Genomic DNA, 22826 nt, shown 5'->3' on the forward strand with positions numbered 1-22826 from the left:
CCCTTTTCTGTGATGAACTAACTCAGAACCGAGCTACAGGAAGGCTGCCAGCACTCCTTCCGGTGAACTAACTCAGAACCGAGCTACAGGAAGGCTGCCAGCACTCCTTCCGGTGAACTAACTCAGAACTGAGCAAGAGGAAGACTGTCAGCACACCTCCCAGTGAACTAACTCAGAACCGAGCTACAGGAAGGCTGCCAGCACTCCTCCCAGTTTGCCTACCTGGAAATGTGAGATCAGCCTCTAAAACACCGTCAGGAAAAATCTCTCCTTCGTCTGATTTTATTTGTGGATATTCTTACACCTGTTCTGTGCATTACCACCACCTACTGGGCTGTAGTATGGTCCTAAGGTTACCCTTTTACCACACACCATGATACGCTGCAGACAGCCCAACCTGGCATGCTGTTTCCCAGGCTGGTGTGGGGGCTGAGGAGGAGGGGGGGGCGCGGTTGTGTGGAAGTCCTGGTGGGGCAGTGAACCAGCACATCTTTCCACAATTGCCAACAAAACAGAGAAATACACTGGGGTTTCTTCTTGTCACCATGTTTATTTTCATATCCAAGCAGCTGTCCAAAAATTCCTTCCAAGCAAATACATTTCTGTAATTTTCATCACTGCAGACATTTCAGTCAAAAGAATGACATTTATTCAGACAATAGAATGAAATATGACAGTCTATATTACAGCTATATTACAGTCCAAAACACTTAGTGTTAATAAGAATCCAAGCCCAGATTGTCCCAGTCAGCTGTCCAAAACACTGTTTATTTGACCACTGTCTGCCCTGTCTTGGGTGGGCATTAATAGGGTGTTGCTGCAAAAAAGCATGCATGTCCAGTCAACCTACCCTGTGTAAATAAAAGCTTAATAAAACTAAAGATATTCTGGGGAAAAAACACTTAAGTATATACATAGCGATGTTCACCTCTAAGAATTCTCAGGAGTGTAAATTAGATGCTACCCACACTGACAACATTGCTAGGGCAAATACAATGCAAATACAGACCTTTCACCTGTGAATATTCATTTAATTTAATTTAATTTTCACCTGTTGTGAATTCTCTGGTGAGCACTTAATTAGTATTTTCTAATGAAACCCTTCCCTCACTGATCACATTTGTAGTGCATTTTCTCTGTATGAATTCCCTGGTGGATTTTTAGATGACATTTCTGAACTGAAGACTTCTCACACAGATTATTTGTAGGGCTTTTCACCTGAATGAATTCTGACATTTGGTTAATTCACCTTTCCTGAAGAAGCACTTCCCACACTGATCAGCCAATAAATAAACCACGTTAAAGACAGTTGTACCACTCTGCCTTCCACTCTCGACTGGTCTGGGCTGACCGCGACTCGACACAATAGGGCCAATACATTTACCTTCGTTATCTGACTCCATTTGAAACTAGAATTTAGAATGTGGTTTTAATCATGCATTTGGAGTGGCTACACTTCACTCCTGCCTCTTCCCTGTGCCACCATTACTCAATATATGCTCCTGGGATTAGCACTATTGCTGAATCTCAGTTCGTTGGAGAACACAGAGGTTGGGGGTCTAGACAACACAATACAGGCACTATTATACTATATTTTATATTATACTTTCATAGATAGTTGTGAGCCCAGGCCAGCATGCATTTAGAGGGCTCCTTAAAGCTAATTTGACGTAGAAACATCCATGGGTCCTGTTTCACGGGCAGAACTTGGCTGCCTTTCCCAACTTGGGAACTCCACTAAAGTACCAAGCCACTGATCAGTTGCTCTTTGGTCAGAATCGTTCAGTATTCAGCTGTAATTTAGGCTGTAAAAGATACAGAGAGTCATGGAGATTAAAAATGTTACAAAGTTAAAAATGACAATTTATTAACCGGCAAGTAGGTAATTATCTTAGAATTCAACAGTCAATTATTAAGAAGAGAAATACAAAGTCAATAATCTTACCCAGCCTGCTTCAACTACGGGGGGGGGGGGGGGGGGGGGGGAGACGATATGCCAGAGTGACGATACCAGATGTAAATTATTTCCGCCTTACACCTGCATGAATTATCTGGTGGGTATTTCACTTAGATTTACAAAGAAAATACATCTCACACTGATCATATCTGCTGGGCTTTATCGGTATGAATTTTCTCGTGTCTGTTTACATGACTTCTGTTGAAAACACTTCCCACACTGATTGCATTTGTATGGCTTTTCACCTGAATGAATTATCAGGTGTCTCTGTAAAACAGATGTTGTGCTAAAACACTTCCTACACAGAGTACAGAGTACACCTGTTGGGCTTTTCCCGTGTATGAATTCTCTGGTGGATATTTAAATATCCTTTCTGAACAAAAGACTTCTCACACAGATGACATTTGTAGGGCTTTTCACCTGAATGAGTTATCTGATGATTGGTTAAAGCAGATTTCCTTAAGAAGTACTTCCCACACTGATTGCATTTGTAGGGCTTTTCACCTGAATGAATTATCAGGTGTCTCTGTAAAACATATGTTGTGCTAAAACACTTCCCACACTGATCACATTTGTAGGGTTTTTCACCTGTATGAATTCTCTGGTGGTTATTTAAATATCCTTTCTGAACAAAAGACTTCTCACACAGATGACATTTGTAGAGCTTTTCACCTGAATGAGTTATCTGATGATTGGTTAAAGCAGATTTCCTTAAGAAGTACTTCCCACACTGATTACATTTGTAGGGCTTTTCACCTGAATGAATTATCAGGTGTCTCTGTAAAACATATGTTGTGCTAAAACACTTCCCACACTGATCACATTTGTAGGGTTTTTCACCTGTATGAATTCTCTGGTGGTTATTTAAATATCCTTTCTGAACAAAAGACTTCTCACACAGATGACATTTGTAGAGCTTTTCACCTGAATGAGTTATCTGATGATTGGTTAAAGCAGATTTCCTTAAGAAGTACTTCCCACACTGATTACATTTGTAGGGCTTTTCATCTGTATGAACTTTCTTGTGTTTGATTAAAGATGATTTCTGTTGAAAACACTTCCCACACTGATTGCATTTGTATGGCTTTTCACCTGAATGAATTATCAGGTGTCTCTGTAAAACAGATGTTGTGCTAAAACACTTCCCACACTGATCACATTTGTAGGGCTTTTCATCTGTATGAATTTTCTTGTGTTTGATTAAATATGATTTCTGTTTAAAACACTTCCCACACTGATCACATTTGTTGGGCTTTTCACCTGTATGAATTCTCTGGTGGATATTTAAATAACATTTATGAACAAAAGACTTCTCACACAGATGACATTTGTAGGGCTTTTCACCTGAATGAGTTATCTGATGATTGGTTAAAGCAGATTTCCTTAAGAAGGACTTCCCACACTGATTACATTTGTAGGGCTTTTCATCTGTATGAACTTTCTTGTGTTTGATTAAATATGATTTCTGTTTAAAACACTTCCCACACTGATCACATTTGTAGGGATTTTCAGCTGTATGAATTCTCTGATGAATCCTCAAAACGGCCTTCGTGGAAAAATACTTCCCACACTGATCACATTTGTAGGGCTTTCCATCTGTATGATTTTTCTTGTCTCTGATTACATGCGATTTCTGTTTAAAACCCTTCCCACACCGATTAGATTTGTAAGATTTTTCACCTCTATGAATTCTCAGATGTTTGTTTAAATTATATTTATGAGGAAAACACTTCCCACACTGAGAGCATTGGTGGGGCTTTTCACCAGTATGGCTTCCCTTGTCTTGGATTAACTCTGATGACTCATTAAGGCATCTCGCATGGTGGGTGGAACGGTCCTGTTCTTTCCCTGGTTTCCTGCAGTGTGGATTTGGCTCTCCTGCACACTGCCATGGTTCAGTCTGGTCTTTGTGAACAACACCAGCTCCATTAAGCACAGGGTTCACTTCATCAGATGTAATATCATCACATTTAATGTCCTGCAGCACACTGATGTGTTCAGCCTTGATGTAGCCTCCATCATCAGTCTCTGTTTTCATTTGGTCAGAATGCAGATGGGGTACATATCCTGGCTCTGTAACTTCTAGGTTCTCTGTCTTAATAAGATCCCCAGTGTGTGTGTGACCCGGATAAGTTTCTGTTTTGATTTGGTCAGGGTGCAGATGGGTTCTACATGCCAGCTCTGTAAAGTCTAGGTTCTCTGTCTTAATAAGATCCCCAGTGTTGGTGGGACCCAGATCAGGTTCTGTTTTTATCAATGGTGAGTCAGTGTGGTGTACAGCACTGACCCCACTGTGTGCTGTAACACACTCTGGCTCCAGTGTGTTGAGTCCTGGTGTAGTACACTCAGTCTCTGACTCTGCCATGTGGACAGACTCCAGTCCACTGAGTTCCTCTTCTTTCAGTCTGATCCTGTGCTGCTCAGTGAGCTCTGGTAGTGTTGTCTCAGTGTCCTGTCTCAGACAGACTCCTGCCTGCATCATACTGCTGCTCAATGGTGTGCAGAAGTGCAGCTCCTGGAGGGAAACAGGGGAAGGGATTTAGCCTTAAACTGGTGTAACCACATAAGCTGACAAGTGAAGACAACAGAATCCATCTTTATTCCCGATTAGCATCATTATGTATGCTAGCTATAAAAACAAAACCTTTGGTTGAGGATTCAATTCAACTCTGAATTTATCATCAATGAACGTCAAAATTCCACTTTTTGCTCGTAGATGACATCCGCTTAAGAGATGTGGAGGAAGGGCTTGCAAGTGATTTTCTTCAGCTCTTGTTAGATAGTGAGCCAAATACAAATGCGGCTGATGTTTTGTTTGGGCTGATCTATTTAATTTCCTGTATTTTGAGGCTTTCGGCAAATGCAAACATTCATCTTAAAACTAAGTTTTTTTGTGATTAATACACTCTACAATATAAAAATAACACTTTGCAATTTGTGCACATCTGTTTAAAAAGTAAACAATTGCTTAAGAGATTTTCACAGCCGAGCCGTGAGAACTGCTTCCCAAGAGAAATCCAGACTTTTAAAAAATATTCTCTGCTGGTATGATAACTAAACTGGTCCATTTCAATTTTTGGTCGTAATGGTGGCACCGTCACCAAATCGCAGTGTTCGATCCCAACTTGATACTTTTCATGAAGGTTTCACGAGTAGCCTCCAGTTTTTTTTTTGTTAGGGATTCATTATCCAATTTGATTTTGAACGTTTCCCGCTACGATGGAATTACTTTCAGCAGGCGATTGACGTTTATTTTTCCCATTTATGCGTTTGATTCATGCTGTGACAGGATATAACCTTGCATTTTTCCCCCAAACTTATTGCTTGCATTTTAAGCCTACTGGTACAATTCATTCATTGTCCAGGAAGACACTTTGCAATTTGTTCATAAGATTTATTTTAAATTTCATTTAACCAAAGAAGACCGAGTGAGTAATGCTCTTTTCCAGCAGTGCTATGGGATACATAACAATGCGCAAATCATATCAGTACAAAATACAGAGAAAGAAGAATCACAATGACAAGATGAAGGTAAGAAGTTGATAAACTGAACGCATTACGAGAAACAAGAGCGTGTATCCGGCAATTAAAATAATGATCTAACCCTCCACGTTATTTCGGTGATCCAGTTTTCAGGTGTCGTGTACACGGTTCCAGTTATGAGCAGCGTAATGAAGCTGCTTTCACCTGTTCTGTATTCATACGACTGATCTGAAGTAATGCAGCATGACCATGAGAGCGAGTAGGATAAGCGAACTCATCTAAAACATTAGACTGAAAACCATTATACCGTGTAAATAAATAGCGTGGACCGATTATTATTATAAATCCACAATTTCGGAGACAATAGCGTGTGTGTAGGCTTACGTTACGGGTAGGGCATTTTGCGCGGGAAGGAATTTTAGGACCGCGCGAGCTTGAAGTGCCTGAGCCTCAAAGTGTGTTTAAAAAAAACAAATCTGAAGTGGTGACTCGTCTTCTTTTTTCAAAAACTGTATTACTTGAAACAACTTCCGCCGTGTAAAACAATTTGTAGACTACGTTTGCGGGTGAGGCACTCTTCTTGATTATCGGTAAAAATAAATAAATAAATAAAAAAAATCTAAGGACCTCCCGTGTCGAATGTGCTTCGACCAAAACGAGGATAGCCATTAGATTGAATGCACATCTGGCGAAATGTAAACAGGGAGGTACTAAGAAGAAATATAATGAGAACGGGGAACGGGGAAACTTGTGGAAACAGTCGTGCGACTAATGAAATACCGCATAGAAAGCTTCGCATAAAAAATTAAAAAAAACGTACATAAAGACAATTCCCAGCTTACCCATATTTATTCCATTGATTTGATTTCTTGTGTTGATAGGCGAAGTTAATTCCAATTAAATAATCTCGTGTGTGTTAAACACAGTAGGTCGTTGTTAGGTGAACGAAACGAAAGTCATCAATTCCACTCCGTAACTGAATTGGTTCTTTAGAAAAAGAAGAAAGTTTATTCGACCGCGGCTGCTAGTAGGCAGGTTTTCTGGCCATCTCAACCATTGTCCCTTGAACTGTAAGTGCAATGGTATCCACAGATAAAAAATAAAAAAAAGACCGACAGTAAAAATGTGTTGTTCGTCTTCGGGTATTGTAAGGCTCATTCACCGCCACCTACTGGACTGGAGTGTGCCGCCCCAAAAGCCCTTATTATCCCCTTCCACAACAGTTTTTGTGTAACAAAATCAAACGCTTTACTGTTTAAGATATAACTAAACTGGCATTGGCATGAAATGATCATTATTTTATTGAACCAGGGTAACTGAAGGAAATTAAATGGAATCGTCCATCCTTGGCCCATGATATATACAGTGTAGGAGCTTCACTCCATGTTGTGCCCAGTGCATATCCATGTTAAACAGTTTCACCCTTTTGGTCATCACTGAAACTCCCCATACATTTTCAGAATCTGATGGGTTTATTTTACCAATGAGATACATTTACTCAAAACAGTCAGGACACTGGTCCACAAATGTGGGGTACATTACATTAATGCCATTCTTGTCCAGTGCGACGTACAGTTGATTAGACTAAGCAGGAGACAATCCTCCCCTGGAGCAATGCTTAAGGACCTTGCTCAATGGCCCAATGGGTGGGGATTGTGGTTACAAAGAGGATCAAACTACTAACCTTGCGGTTCCCAGTCATGTACCATAACCACTACGATACAGGCCGCTACAAACATGTTTTACATGCCTTCGTATTTCCACACTCTCTGAATCAAACATACCCTGCTGTTATGGAAGACATTCACTCACCAAACACTTTATTAGTAACACCTGTACACTTGTACATAATAATAATAATAATAATAATAATAATAATAATACATTTTATTTGAAATGGCACCTTTCTGGAAACTCAAGGTCACCCTACATTGGGCAAGTACAAAATGAACATGGTAAAAACATACCAAATATCCAATTTAAATAATCAACAAAAAAGAAAACATGATACAATATATCCCAAAATGAACATACAATGAACATACAATTCATTTTAAACAAACAGACAGCAGACAGAGATAGACACAAGAACATGTAAAGAGAACGAAACAGTCAGGGGTATGCAAGAATAAACGGATGAGTTTTGAGAAGTTTTTTGAAAGATGACATTGGCTCTGTATGGCGGATGTGTATTGGTAGAGAGTTCCAGAGCTTGGGTGCTGTAGAAATGAATGCTCAAGCACCCATAGTAGAGAGTCGGGTGGTGGGGATAGACAGGAGGCCAGCTGAGAAGGAGCGGAGAGCGCGAGTTGGGGTGTCGTCGTGAAGAAGGTCAGAGAGATAGGGGGGTGCAAGGGTGTTCAAAGCCTTGTATGTGAGTAGGAGGATCTTGAAATCAATGCGCTGGTAACCAGTGTAGCTGAGTGAGGATGGGTGTGATGTGGTCATGAGTTTTTGTGTGGGTGAGGATTCGAGCAGTAGAATTTTGTATCATTTGAAGTTTGTCGTGAGTTTGGTGGGGAGTCCTGAGAGGATGCTGTTGCAGTAATCCAGCCGGGAGGTGACAAAGGCATGGATTAGAGTTTCAGCACTGGTGTGGGAGAGTGAGGGACAGAGTCGGGAGATATTGCGTAGGTGAAGAAAGGCAATCCTTGAGATGTTTTTTATGTGGGGACCAAAGGATAGGGTATTGTCCAGGATGATGACAAGGCTTTTGACTTGTGTTGACAGGGGGACAGGGAAACCATCAATGGTTGTCAGGAAGCTGGGTGTCTTGGACAATGTGGATTTTGAACCAATGAGCATGATGGCAAGGGGACAAAGGGCCTGGTTGAGATATAGAGTTGCGTATCGTCTACATAACAGTGGAAGTTGATGTGATGATAACGCATGATACAGCCAAGGGGGAGGAGGTAAATGATGAACAATAATGGACCAAGCACTGACCCCTGAGGGACACCATGGGTAACTGCAGCTGACCCGGACCTATGATGTTTTCGCTTGACAAACTGTTGTCTCCCCATCAGGTAGGATGTTAGCCAGGCTAGCACAGTACCGGTGACCCCCAGGGTTGCTAGGCAGTCCAGAAGGAGTGGGTGGGAGATGGTGTCAAAAGCAGCGCTGAGGTCGAGGAGGATGAGGATGGTGAGAAGTCCAGAGTCTGCAGCACGGAGGAGGTTTGTGATCTTGACAAGGGCAGTCTCTGTACTATGTTTTGGTCGGAAGCCAGATTGGAAGGGTTCAATGAGGTTATTTGAATCCAGGTGAGTTTGAAGTTGGGCTGCCACAACACGTTCAAGTACTTTTGACACAAATGGGAGGTTGGAAAAGGGACGGAAATTGTTTAGATTATAACAATCTACCCAAGATTTTTTGGGTATTGGTGTAATGGCCGCCAATTTTAGTCAGGGAGGAACAGAGCCAGAAACCAGGGATGAGTTTATAATCTGGGTGAGCAGTGGGGAGAGGGCAGGGAGTGCAGCTTTAACCAGAGTGGTAGGCAGAGGGTCCAACTGGCAGGTGGAGGACTTGGCTGTATTAGTCTCCTCAGTGACTGGAGTGAAGGTGGAGAGACAGCTTTGATATAGGGGGTCCATGGGGGTGGACTTCCAGGAGGGCAGGGCAGTGGGTGGGGGTGACAGGCACAGCTGTTTATGGATGTCGTCAATTTTAGTTAGAAAGAAGCTCAGGAATTTATTGCACAGGTCAGTGGAGGTGTTGTCAGGGGAGTTATCAAGTGGTTGAAGGAGGTGTTTCACTGTAGAGAAGAGGGCTTTGGAATTGTCTCTCTCACTGTTGATGATATTGGAGTAGTAGGAGCTTTTGGCCGCTGTGAGGGCATTTCTGTAGAAGTCAATATGGTCAGAGTAGGCTTGGGAGTGGACGGTTAAACCAGTTCTCTTGGATAGTCTCTCTAGACGGCGGCCTGCAGTTTTTAGAAGGCGGAGTTGAGGGGTAAACCAGGGCGCAGAGTGGTTAAAAGAGACAGTACGTGCCTTAAGAGGGGCTAAAGTGTCCGGTGAGGAGGAGAGACAGGCATTGTAATGGGTGACCAGTTCGTCGGTAGATGAGAGTTGGTCAGGGTGGGGTGCGAGGTGATCAGACTGATGAGATCAGCATTGTTAATGTTTTTAATATTTTGAAATGTGATGGTGCGTTGAGGTTTTTTCCTATATAGCTGAGTAGGGACCTCAAACATGACAGCTTTATGATTAGAGATGGGGGGCAGTAGGTCAGTGAGATTGATGGGAGTTTGGCCGGTGGAACAGACTAGGTCAAGTGTGTTGCCTTTGTTATGGGTGGGGAAGGTAACGTGTTGCTCAATGTCTAGACAGTCCAGTAGAGATAGGAAATCAGTGGCCAAGGTGGATTGGGCTGGGTTAATAGGAATGTTAAAGTCACCTATGACAAGCATGTTGGGAGACATGGTGCAGACTGTGGACAGGAGTTCAGAAAGCTCAGTGAGAAATACAGGAGAAGGTTTGGTTGGGCGATAGATAGACACAATGATTAATGGACAAGAACTAGGCAGTTTAACAACAAGGTATTCAAAGGAGGTGTGCTGAGGTAGAGTTACAGTAGTGAACTTGAGAGTGGAACGGTAAAGTACAGCAATCCCACCCCCACGGCCACTGAGACGAGGCTGGTCAAAGTAGGAGAACCAAGCTGGAGTAGCCTGATTTAGGTGGTAGTAATCCTGGGGCTGCTGCCAGGTCTCAGTCAGACAGAGAAAGTCCATGTTATTGTCAGTGATGAAATCAGAAATGAGTTCAGTGTGTAGGGTGAGTCGTTGTCAGGGTAACAGATTGTAAAACATTACTGTTAACAGTGCGCTTGGTTTTAACAGCAGCTGGAGTACGGGGGAAATATGAAGAGGACCAGACAGAGGGAATAGTGCCAGTCTTACTGTAGGAAACATTCCTTCCAGTAGGTGGGATTATCTTTCTGAAGGAAGGGGGTTTTATGAATCTGATTGTTGTTCGGACAGGAATCCGAATAAAATCAATAGTTGCAGGGATACCAGAATAGAGGTCCTTTGCAGGCAGACCAGTATTGGGGGAAATAACATCAATGGTAGGGCCAGGATGAACATGAACATTTCCAGAAATAATAAGTAGCATTACAATCAACATATGGCAAAAAACAGCAGATGACAACATCAGGAAAAACACAAAAGCAACACATAGCAGTTTGGAGGGGGCCATACTGTCCTGTTTAGCAGTTTAAGAACAAGTTAACACTCACCCAAAGGTGATTTCAGTCCGTTTAACCAGGGTTAGTGGAGAAAATAGTTTCTGGGAATGTTAGCAGTAGCTAGCCCTGGGCCTGGCCTGGAAGTAGCTGGGCTGCCGGAGCCTGGGCCTGTACTGATGGAAGCTGGGCTACTGTAGCCTGGGCCTGGGGTAGCTGGAGCCTGGGCCTGGGGTAGCTGGTGTAGCTGGAGCCTGGGCCTGGGGTAGCTGGTGTAGCTGGAGCCTGGGCCTGGGGTAGCTGGTGTAGCTGGAGCCTGGGGTAGCTGGTGTAGCTGGAGCCTGGGGTAGCTGGTGTAGCTGGAGCCTGGGCCTGGGGTAGCTGGTGTAGCTGGAGCCTGGGGTAGCTGGTGTAGCTGAAGCCTGGGCCTGGGGTAGCTGGTGTAGCTGGAGCCTGGCAACATCAGGAAAAACATCAGGAACATCAGGAACATCAGGAAAAACACAAAAGCAACACATAGCAGTTTGGAGGGGGCCATACTGTCCTGTTTAGCAGTTTAAGAACAAGTTAACACTCACCCAAAGGTGATTTCAGTCCGTTTAACCAGGGTTAGTGGAGAAAATAGTTTCTGGGAATGTTAGCAGTTGCTAGCCCTGGGCCTGGCCTGGAAGTAGCTGGGCTACTGTAGCCTGGGCCTGGGGTAGCTGGAGCCTGGGCCTGGGGTAGCTGGTGTAGCTGGAGCCTGGGGTAGCTGGTGTAGCTGGAGCCTGGGCCTGGGGTAGCTGGTGTAGCTGGAGCCTGGGCCTGGGGTAGATGGTGTAGCTGGAGCCTGGGGTAGCTGGTGTAGCTGGAGCCTGGGGTAGCTGGTGTAGCTGGAGCCTGGGCCTGGGGTAGCTGGTGTAGCTGGAGCCTGGGGTAGCTGGTGTAGCTGGAGCCTGGGCCTGGGGTAGCTGGTGTAGCTGGAGCCTGGGGTAGCTGGTGTAGCTGGAGCCTGGGCCTGGGGTAGCTGGTGTAGCTGGAGCCTGGGCCTGGGGTAGCTGGTGTAGCTGGAGCCTGGGGTAGCTGGTGTAGCTGGAGCCTGGGCCTGGGGTAGCTGGTGTAGCTGGAGCCTGGGCCTGGGGTAGATGGTGTAGCTGGAGCCTGGGGTAGCTGGTGTAGCTGGAGCCTGGGGTAGCTGGTGTAGCTGGAGCCTGGGCCTGGGGTAGCTGGTGTAGCTGGAGCCTGGGGTAGCTGGTGTAGCTGGAGCCTGGGCCTGGGGTAGCTGGTGTAGCTGGAGCCTGGGGTAGCTGGTGTAGCTGGAGCCTGGGCCTGGGGTAGCTGGTGTAGCTGGAGCCTGGGCCTGGGGTAGCTGGTGTAGCTGGAGCCTGGGCCTGGTGTAGCTGGAGCCTGTGCCCCCCTAGTGGTGAGTCTGATATGAGATGATAGGGAGGCTCATGGCTAGCTAGCTTGGCAACGTGTACTGTTCTGGACAAATAGGCGTACACCCAGTGGATGTCAATTGTTTCTAGAACAATTAGCTCCTCCACAGCTAAAGCCACTAAAGAATGTAATCCCGAAAGACAGAAGTAAAATAGTATGCGTGACGTCAGTTCGACATGTTTCATTGTAACCAATTAAATGCGTTTTTTAAATCAAGAAATTATCCTATTCGGTAAAATTGTGGGGGGAGGAAACGAGTAGAAAGGAGGATGCATTTTTATTTCGACTCCAGTGACGCGAACTACACAATAAATCAGATCAGCGACAGTCAGATTCTGTATCATTTTTTATTTGATCAGGAAGTCAGAACTATGTCTATACATTTCAAATACATTTTAAGATGCATTTATTTTGTGTCAACATTTGTAAAGAATTGTCCATTTCACATATTTAGAAATGTTTTATGAATGTATGTGAAATGTATGATAAATATACTCAGTGAGCACTTTTTTATGTATTTATTAGACTTATTATTTAGACCTCTACTGCTGTAGTCTATCCACTTAGTGTTATTGATGCAAGGCCCCGACCAGCTCGTCAGGAGCATTTGGGGGTTAGGTGTCTTGCTCAGGGACACTTTGACACAGCCCGGGCGGGGGATCGAACCAGCAACCCTCCGACTGCCAGACGACTGCTCTGACTGCCTGAGCCATGTCGCCCTCCCAGAGATCAATGTCTCTGCTTTTCCTGGAAGGGGGTTGCTTGCACATTCTGATCTTATGGCAAAGTCGAAGTTTATCTGGAGACTAAATACTGATAATCCTAGGTTCAGCTGCATGTCTTCCTTGTTTTGTTAAGAATCCATCCTTGTGGACAAATCTGTTTCAAATCAGAGAGCCAGTAGGCCCTCTCACTTTCTGTATCTATTTGAAATTAAATAAGAAAGTCTCACTGTTGTTTTGCTGTGGATCTGTTTTATCAGAGGATGCTCACAAAGATGTGAAAAGGGTTTTTCCTGAACAAGTATCTCAGAAACTGCTGATCTCCTGGGAATGTCAGGGAGGGGACAGTAATTCAAATTACAACAGGTGTGCAGAAGAGCATCTCTGAGCACACAGCGCATCATAACTCTTCAGTGGATAGGCTACAGAAGCAGAAGAGCATCTCTGAGCACACAGCGCATCATAACTCTTCAGTGGATAGGCTACAGAATCAGAAGTCTAAGAAATAAGTTGGAAATACCTCATGAAGTACTCGGTGAGTGTATATGATCACTGAAACAAAAAGATACTGAAACTAAAGATACAGATGACAATAATAAAAACAGTATAAAACATATATTATGTAATATTTATCCACATTGCCTCATAAGTATTTGGACAGTGACACACCTTTCTTTTCAGGAATTTCTGAGGGAAGCTGGGTCCTAACAGGCTTTTCACCTGTATGAATTCTCTGATGGATGTTTTAATCACGTTTCCTTAACACTGATCACATTTGTAGGGCTTTTCACCTGTATGAAAAAAAATTGATTCAGTTGTCTTCACTTGTCAGCTGATGTGGTAACACCAGTTTCAGGCTAAATCTCTTCCCCTGTTTCCCTCCAGGAGCTGCACTTCTGCACACCTTTGAGCAGCAGTATGATCCAGGCAGGAGTCTGTCTGAGACAGGACACTGAGACAACACTACCAGAGCTCACTGAGCAGCACAGGATCAGACTGAAAGAAGAGGAACTCAGTGGACTGGAGTCTGTCCACATGGCAGAGTCAGAGACTGAGTGTACTACACCAGGACTCAACACACTGGAGCCAGAGTGTGTTACAGCACACAGTGGGGTCAGTGCTGTACACCACACTGACTCACCATTGATAAAAACAGAAACTGATCTGGGTCCCACCAACACTGGGGATCTTATTAAGACAGAGAGCCTAGACTTTACAGAGCTGGCATATAGAAACCATCTGCACCCTGACCAAATCAAAACAGAGACTGATGATGAAAGCTACATTAAGGCTGACCACATCAGTGTCCTGCAGGACATTAAATGTGATGATATTACATCTGATGAAGTGAACCCTGTGCTTAATGGAGCTGGTGTCGTTCACAAAGACCAGACTGAACCATGGCAGTGTGCAGGAGAGCCAAATCCACACTGCAGGAAACCAGGGAAAGAACAGGACCGTTCCACCCAGCATGTGAGATGCCTTAATGAGCCATCAGAGTTCATCCAAGACAAGGGAAACCATACCGGTAAAAAGCCCCACCAATGCTCTCAGTGTGGGAAGTGTTCCTTCACAAAAAGTGATTTAACCAAACATCAGAGAATTCATACAGGTGAAAAACCTTACAAATGTGATCAGTGTGGCAAGTGTTTTTCAGCTAAATATAATTTAAGCCTCCATCAGAAAAATTATACTGGTGAAAAGCCCTACACATATTCGCAGTGTGGGAAGTGTTTTTCATCAAAATCTTATTGAAGCAAAGATCAGAGAATCCATACTGGTGAAAAGCCCTACGCATGTACTCAATGTGGGAAGTGTTTTTTTAATAATGGTATATTCATTATCCATCAGAGAATTCATACTGGTGAAAAACCTTACAAATGTGATCAGTGTCGCAAGTGTTTTTCAGCTAAATTTCATTGAAGCCAACATCGGAGAATCCATACTGGTGAAAAGCCCTTCACATGTACGCAGTGTGGGAAGTGTTTTTCAGATCAATCAGGTTTAATAAGACATCAGGCAGGTCATACCGGTGAAAAGCCCTACACATGTGATGCGTGAGAAGTGTTTTCTTCAAAAAACTAATTTAAATAAGCATCAGAGAATTCATACAGGTAAAAAGCCTGACGCATACGATCAGTGTGGGAAGTGTTTTTTAAGGAAATCTAATTCAAGCTAACATCAGAAAATTCATACAGGTGAAAAGCCTTACACATGTACTAAGTGCGGGAAGTGTTTCGCATGTACATCTAATTTAAGGAGGCACAGGAAAATTCATACAGGTGAAAACACCTACAGATGTTCAGTGTGAGAAGATTTGGACAGGTGAACCGTCTAATTTGTAAGATTTAAGGAAACTCTGGACAGTTTATGCAGATGAAAATCCCTTTGCACATTCCTGCCCCTCCAAATATCACCTGATACAAACAGAATGAAATTGTACAATTCAGACTTTAAAAATAATATTTTCAGAAGGAAAATTATTTTCCGTAAAGCCTCGGATGAATGCTACAAGACTGGCTCTCCTGCCTGCATGTTTCATAGAGGAAAGCTCCACTGTAATGAAGTGTATTATGCCCTGCAGCTTTGATCACAAACCTTCCTTGTTTTCTAGTCAATCTGGAACCAATATTGATTGTGAAATTGATAGCTGCCACCTTTTAGTATTTCCTGCCCAGAGATGATGGATGAAAATTTACTGGAGCCAATTCTGGTACCGTTGAGTGGCTGAACTGTCCTTGTCAAATAAACTATGTTTTGGACAGCTAGCTGACTGGGACAAACTGGGGTTGCATTTTTATTAAGTACCAAATCTTTTGGAGTGTAATATATAATCTTATTGCTTAATAAATTTCATATTTGTATCAATGAAATGTCTACAGTGATGGAAATGACAGAAATGTATTTGTTTGGAAGGAATTTTTGAACAGCTGCTTAGATATGAAAATAAAAATGGTGACTAAAAGAAACCCAAGTCTGTTTTGTTGCCAATTCTGGAAAGATGTGCTGGTTCACTGCAGCAATGTCCTGTACAATAGTTATATCAAGTAACATTTCTTCACTGCTGTTCGTCATACAAAATTGTGTATAAAGTCGTAACACTTATCTTTTATACATTGACTGCACACAGTACTCAAAGTGGGGTCGAACAAGCGTATTGCCACAATAAGATCCACACACCCGTTGGGCCCTTGAGCAAGGTCCTTAAACATTGCTCCAGGGGAGGATTGTCTCCTGTTCAGTCTAATCAACTGTACGTCGCTCTGGACAAGAATGGCATTAATGTAATGTACCCCACAATTGTGGACCAGTGTCCTGACTGTTGTGAGGAAATGTATCTCATTGGTAAAATAAACCCATCAGATTCTGAAAATGTATGGGGAGTTTCAGTGATGACCAAAAGAGTGAAATTGTTTATAACATGGATATGCACTGGGCACAACATGGAGTGAAGCTCCTACACTGTATCATAGCTGCCAACTCTCACGCTTTCGGCGTGAGACACACGCATTTGCCTGTTTTCACACGCACATGCAAATGCGTGTGTCTCACGCCGAAAGCGTGAGAGTTGGCAGCTATGCTGTATGTATCAGGGGCCAAGGATGGACGATTCAGTTTAATTTCTTTCAGTTACCCTGGTTCAATAAAATAATGAGCATTTTACGCCAATGCCAGTTCAATTATATCTTAAACAGTAAAGCGTTTGATTTTGTTACACAAAAACTGCTGTGGAAGGGGATAATAAGGGCCTTTTGGGGCGGCACACTCCAGTCCAGTAGGTGGCGGTGAATGAGCCTTACAATACCCGAAGATGAAGATATTTTTTTTAAATTGTGTATACCATTGCACTTACAGTTCAAGGGACAATGGTTGAGAGGCTTTTATGTCAGATAGCCAGAAAATCTGCCTGCTAGCAGCCGCGGTCGAATAAACTTTCTTCTTTTTCTAAAGAACCAATTCAGTTCCGGAGTGGAATTGATGACTTTCGTTTCGTTCACCTAACAACGACCTACTGTGTTTAACACACACTTGAGATTATTTATTTGGAATTAACTTCGCCTATCAGCACAAGAAATCAAATCAATGGAATAAATATGGGTAAGCTTGGAATTGTCTTTATGTACGTTTGTTTTATTTTTTATGCGAAGCTTTCTATGCGGTATTTCATTAGTCGCACGACTGTTTCCACAAGTTTCCCCGTTCCCCGTTCTCATTATATTTCTTCTTAGTCCCTCCCTGTTTACATTTCGCCAGATGTACATTCAATGTAATTGCTATCTTCGTTTTGGTCGAAGCACATTCGACACGGGAGGTCCTTAGATTTTTTTTATTTATTTATTTATTTATTTATTTTTACCGATAATCAAGAAGAGTGCCTCACCCGCAAACGTAGTCTACAAATTGTTTTACACGGCGGAAGTTCTTTCAAGTAATACCGTTTTTGAAAAAAGAAGACGAGTCACCACTTCAGATTTTTTTTTTTAAACACACTTTGAGGCTCAGGCACTTCATGCTCGCGCGGTCTTAAAATTCCTTCCCGCGCAAAATGCCCTACCCGTAACGTAAGCCTACACACACGCTATTGTCTCCGAAATTGTGGATTTATAATAATAATCGGTTCACGCTATTTATTATACACGGTATAATGGTTTTCAGTCTAATGTTTTAGATGAGTTCGCTTATCCTACTCGCTCTCATGGTCATGCTGCATTACTTCAGATCAGTCGTATGAATACAGAACAGGTGAAAGCAGCTTCATTACGCTGCTCATAACTGGAACCGTGTACACGACACCTGAAAACTGGATCACCGAAATAACGTGGAGGGTTCGATAATGATTTTAATTGCCGGATACACGCTCTTGTTTCTCGTAATGCGTTCAGTTTATCAACTTCTTACCTTCATCTTGTCATTGTGATTCTTCTTTCTCTGTATTTTGTACTGATATGATTTGCGCATTGTTATGTATCCCATAGCACTGCTGGAAAAGAGCATTACTCACTCGGTCTTCTTTGGTTAAATGAAATTGAAAATAAATCTTATGAACAAAGTGCAAAGTGTCTTCCTGGACAATGAATGAATTGTACCAGTACATTCTATCTGATGTATGATCTAGAGCATGTCGTAGGCCATTGAGAAAGATGTAGGATTACTTCAAAGATTTGCGTATACTCCACCTCTGCCCAACATGTTAAAATGCATATAGGGAGCCAGTATTAAATAATGTATGATATTTTCTGATTTGGTGTGTGGTATGCTTAAAATGCAAGCAATAAGTTTGGGGGAGAAATGCAAGGTTATATCCTGTCACAGCATGAATCAAACGCATAAATGGGAAAAATAAACGTCAATCGCCTGCTGAAAGTAATTCCATCGTAGCGGGAAACGTTCAAAATCAAATTGGATAATGAATCCCTAACAAAAAGAAAAACTGTATGCTACTCGTGGAACCTTCATGAAAAGTATCAAGTTGGGATCGAACACTGCGATTTAGTGACGGTGCCACCATTACGACCAAAAATTGAAATGGACCAGTTTAGTTATCACACCTGCAGAGAATATTTTTAAAAAGTCTGGATTTCTCTTGGGAAGCAGTTCTCACGGCTCGGCCGTGAAAATCTCTTAAGCAATTGTTTACTTTTTAAACAGATGTGCACAAATTGCAAAGTGTTATTTTTATATTGTAGAGTGTGTTAATCACAAAAAAACTTAGTTTTAAGATGAATGTTTGCATTTGCCGAAAGCCTCAAAAGACAGGAAATTAAATTGATCAGCCCAAACGAAACATCAGCCGCATTTGTATTTGGCTCACTATCTAACAAGAGCTGAAGAAAATCACTTGCAAGCCTCCACATCTCTTAAGCGGATGTCATTTACTAGCAAAAAGTGGAATTTTGACGTTCATTGATGATAAATTCAGAGTTGAATTGAATCCTCAACCAAAGGTTTTGTTTTTATAGCTAGCATACATAATGATGCTAATCAGGAATAAAAATGGATTCTGTTGTCTTCACTTGTCAGCTTATGTGGTTACACCAGTTTAAGGCTAAATCCCGTCCCCTGTTTCCCTCCAGGAGCTGCACTTCTGCACACCTTTGAGCAGCAGTATGATGCAGACACTGAGACAACACTACCAGAGCTCACTGAGCAGCACAGGATCAGACTGAAAGAAGAGGAACTCAGTGGACTGGAGTCTGTCCACATGGCAGAGTCAGAGACTGAGTGTACTACACCAGGACTCAACACACTGGAGCCAGAGTGTGTTACAGCACACAGTGGGGTCAGTGCTGTACACCACACTGACTCACCATTGATAAAAACAGAACCTGATCTGGGTCCCACCAACACTGGGGATCTTATTAAGACAGAGAACCTAGACTTTACAGAGCCAGGATATGTAACCCATCTGCATTCTGACCAAATGAAAACAGAGACTGATGATGGAGGCTACATTAAGGCCGAACACATCAGTGTCCTGCAGGACATTAAATGTGATGACATTAAATCTGATGAAGTGAAGTGTGAACCCAGTGAAATGGTAGTGAGTGATCTCATGAACACTGTGCTTAATGGAGCTGGTGTTGTTCACAAAGACCAGACTGAACCATGGCAGTGTGCAGGAGAGTCAAATCCACACTGCAGGAAACCAGGGAAAGAACAGGACCGTTCCACCCAGCATGCGAGATGCCTTAATGAGTCATCAGAGTTCATCCAAGACAAGGGAAGCCATACTGGTGAAAAGCCCCACCAATGCTCTCAGTGTGGGAAGTGTTTTCCTCATAAATCTAATTTAAACAAACATCTGAGAATTCAGAGAGGTGAAAAATCTTACAAATCTAATCGGTGTGGGAAGGGTTTTAAACAGAAATTGCATGTAATCAGAGACAAGAAAAATCATACAGATGGAAAGCCCTACAAATGTGATCAGTGTGGGAAGTATTTTTCAGCGAAGGCCGTTTTGGAGGTTCATCAGAGAATTCATACAGGTGAAAAGCCCTACAAATGTGATCAGTGTGGGAAATGCTTCTTAAGGAAAGCTGCTTTAACCAAACATCAGAGAATTCATTCAGGTGAAAAGCCCTATAAATGTCATCTGTGTGAGAAGTCTTTTGTTCATAAATGTTCTTTAAATATCCACCAGAGAATTCATACAGGAGAAACGCCCTACAAATGTGATCAGTGTGGGAAGTATTTTTCCGCGAAGGCCGTTTTGAAGATTCATCAGAGAATTCATACAGCTGAAAATCCCTACAAATGTGATCAGTGTGGGAAGTGTTTTAAACAGAAATCATATTTAATCAAACACAAGAAAATTCATACAGGTGGAAAGCCCTACAAATGTGATCAGTGTGGGAAGTATTTTTCAGCGAAGGCCGTTTTGGAGGTTCATCAGAGAATTCATACAGCTGAAAATCCCTACAAATGTGATCAGTGTGGGAAGTGTTTTAAACAGAAATCATATTTAATCAAACACAAGAAAATTCATACAGGTGGAAAGCCCTACAAATGTGATCAGTGTGTGAAGTATTTTTCAGCGAAGGACGCTTTGAAGGTCCATCAGAGAATTCATACAGGTGAAAAGCCCAACAAATGTGATCAGTGTGGGAAGTGTTTTAAACAGAAATCATATTTAATCAAACACAAGAAAATTCATACAGATGAAAAGCCCTACAAATGTAATCAGTGTGGGAAGTACTTCTTAAGGAAATCTGCTTTAACCAATCATCAGATAACTCATTCAGGTGAAAAGCCCTACAAATGTCATCTGTGTGAGAAGTCTTTTGTTCAGAAAGGATATTTAAATATCCACCAGAGAATTCATACACGGGAAAAGCCCAACATGTGTACTCTGTGTAGGAAGTGTTTTAGCACAACATCTGTTTTACAGAGACACCTGATAATTCATTCAGGTGAAAAGCCATACAAATGCAATCAGTGTGGGAAGTGTTTTCCTCATAAATTTAGTTTAACCAAACATCAGAGAATCCATACTGGTGAAAAACCTTACAGATGTGATCAGTGTGGGAAGTGTTTTCCTCATAAATTTAGTTTAACCAAACATCAGAGAATCCATACTGGTGAAAAACCTTACAGATGTGATCAGTGTGGGAAGTGTTTCTTCACGAAAACTCATTTAACCAGACATCAGAGAATTCATACTGGTGAAAAGCCCTTCAAATGTATCCACTGTGGGAAGTGTTACTTCACGAAAACTCATTTAACCAGACATCAGAGAATTCATACTGGTGAAAAGCCCTTCAAATGTATGCACTGTGGGAAGTGTTACTTCAGGAAAACTCATTTAACCAGACATCAGAGAATTCATACTTGTGAAAAGCTTTACTAATGTACGCAATGTGTGAAGTGTTTTTCAGATAAATCAAGTGTCAGAAAACATCAGAGAATTCATACTGGTGAAAAACCTTACAAATGTGATCAGTGTGGCAAGTGTTTTTCATCTAAATCTAATTTAAGCCAACATCAGATCATTCATACTGGTGAAAAGCCCTACAAATGTACGCAGTATGGGAAGTGTTACTTCTCGAAAACTCATTTAACCAGACATCAGAGAATTCATACTGGTGAAAAACCTTACAAATGTGATCAGTGTGGCAAGTGTTTTTCTTGTAAATCTAATTTAAGCCATCATCAGATAATTCATACTGGTGAAAAGCCCTACAAATGTACCCAATGTGTGAAGTGTTTTTCAGATCAATCAAGTGTCAGAAAACATCAAAGAATCCATACTGGTGAAAAGCCCTACAAATGTACGTAGTGTGGGAAGTGTTTTTCAGCTAAATCTTATTTAAGCCTCCATCAGAAAATTCATACAGTTGAAAAGTCTTACCTGTGTACTAAGTGTGGGAAGTATTTTGCATGTACATCTAATTTAAGGAGGCACAGGAAAATTCATACAGGTGAAAACACCTTCAGTGTGAGAAGATTTGGACAGGTGAACAGTCTAATTTGGAAGATTTAAGGAAACTCTGGACAGTTTATGCAGATGAAAATCCCTTTGCACATTCCTGCCCCTTCAAATATCACCTGATACAAACAGAATGAAATTGTACAATTCAGACTTTAAAATTAACATTTTCAGAAGGAAAATTTTTTTCCGCAAAGCCTCGGATAAATGCTCCTGAGCTACTACAAGACTGGCTCTCCTGCCTGCATGTTTCATGTAGGAAAGCTCCACTGTAATGAAGTGTATTATGCCCTGCAGCTTTGATCACAAACCTTTCTTGTTTTCTAGTCAATCTGGAACCAATATTGATTGTGAAATTGATAGCTGCCACCTTTTAGTATTTCCTGCCCAGAGATGATGGATGAAAATTTACTGGAGCCAATTCTGGTACCGTTGAGTGGCTGAACTGTCCTTGTCAAATAAACTATGTTTTGGACAGCTCGCTGACTGGGACAAACTGGGGTTGCATTTTTATTGAGTACCAAATCTTTTGGACTGTCATATATGATTTTATTGTTTAATAAATTTCATATTTGTATCAATGAAATGGCTTCAATGATGGAAATGACAGAAATGTATTTGTTTGGAAATAATTTTTGGACAGCTGCTTGGATATGAAAATAAACATGGTAACTAAAAGAAACCCAAGTGTGTTTCTCTGTTTTGTTGGCAATTGTGGAAAGATGTGCTGGTTCACTGCTCCACCAGGACTTCCACACAACCCACCCCCTCCTCCTCCTCAGCCCCCACACCAGCTCGCCAGGGTGGGCTGTCTGCAGCGTATCATGGTGTGTGGTAAAAGGGTAACCTGAGGACCATACTCCAGCCCAGTAGGTGGTGGTAACGCACAGAACAGGTGTAACAATATCCACAAATAAAATCAGACAAAGGAGAGATTTTTCCTGACGGTGTTTTAGAGGCCGATCTCACATTTCCAGGTAGGCAAACTGGGAGGAGTGCTGGCAGCCTTCCTGTAGCTTGGTTCTGAGTTAGTTCACTGGGAGGTGTGCTGGCAGCCTTCCTGTAGCTCGGTTCTGAGTTAGTTCACTGGGAGGTGTGCTGGCAGCCTTCCTGTAGCTTGGTTCTGAGT

The 22826-nt window shown here is 42.3% G+C and overlaps 1 protein-coding gene and 1 pseudogene across 1 annotated transcript; one reads left to right on the plus strand and one right to left on the minus strand.

Annotated features, from left to right (window-relative positions):
* Positions 1-22379, plus strand: part of LOC133127122 (zinc finger protein 665-like) — a 29868-nt pseudogene extending 7489 nt beyond the window's left edge.
* Positions 2154-6516, minus strand: LOC133127126 (zinc finger protein 260-like). Its single transcript, XM_061239790.1, has 2 exons — positions 6283-6516; positions 2154-4472 (listed from the first exon to the last, which is right to left on the minus strand). Exon 2 carries the CDS (start codon positions 4437-4439, stop codon positions 2256-2258), a length of 2184 nt encoding a protein of 727 aa, XP_061095774.1. The 5' UTR covers positions 4440-4472; positions 6283-6516; the 3' UTR covers positions 2154-2255.
* Positions 22380-22826: the final 447 nt, after the last annotated feature.

Source organism: Conger conger, chromosome 4 (genome assembly GCF_963514075.1).
Source record: "Conger conger chromosome 4, fConCon1.1, whole genome shotgun sequence".
NCBI lineage: Eukaryota > Metazoa > Chordata > Actinopteri > Anguilliformes > Congridae > Conger > Conger conger.

Excerpts from the sequence above, each read along its gene's own strand:
- LOC133127126 (XM_061239790.1), bottom strand. The coding sequence starts at position 4,439 with ATGATGCAGGCAGGAGTCTGTCTGAGACAGGACACTGAGACAACACTA.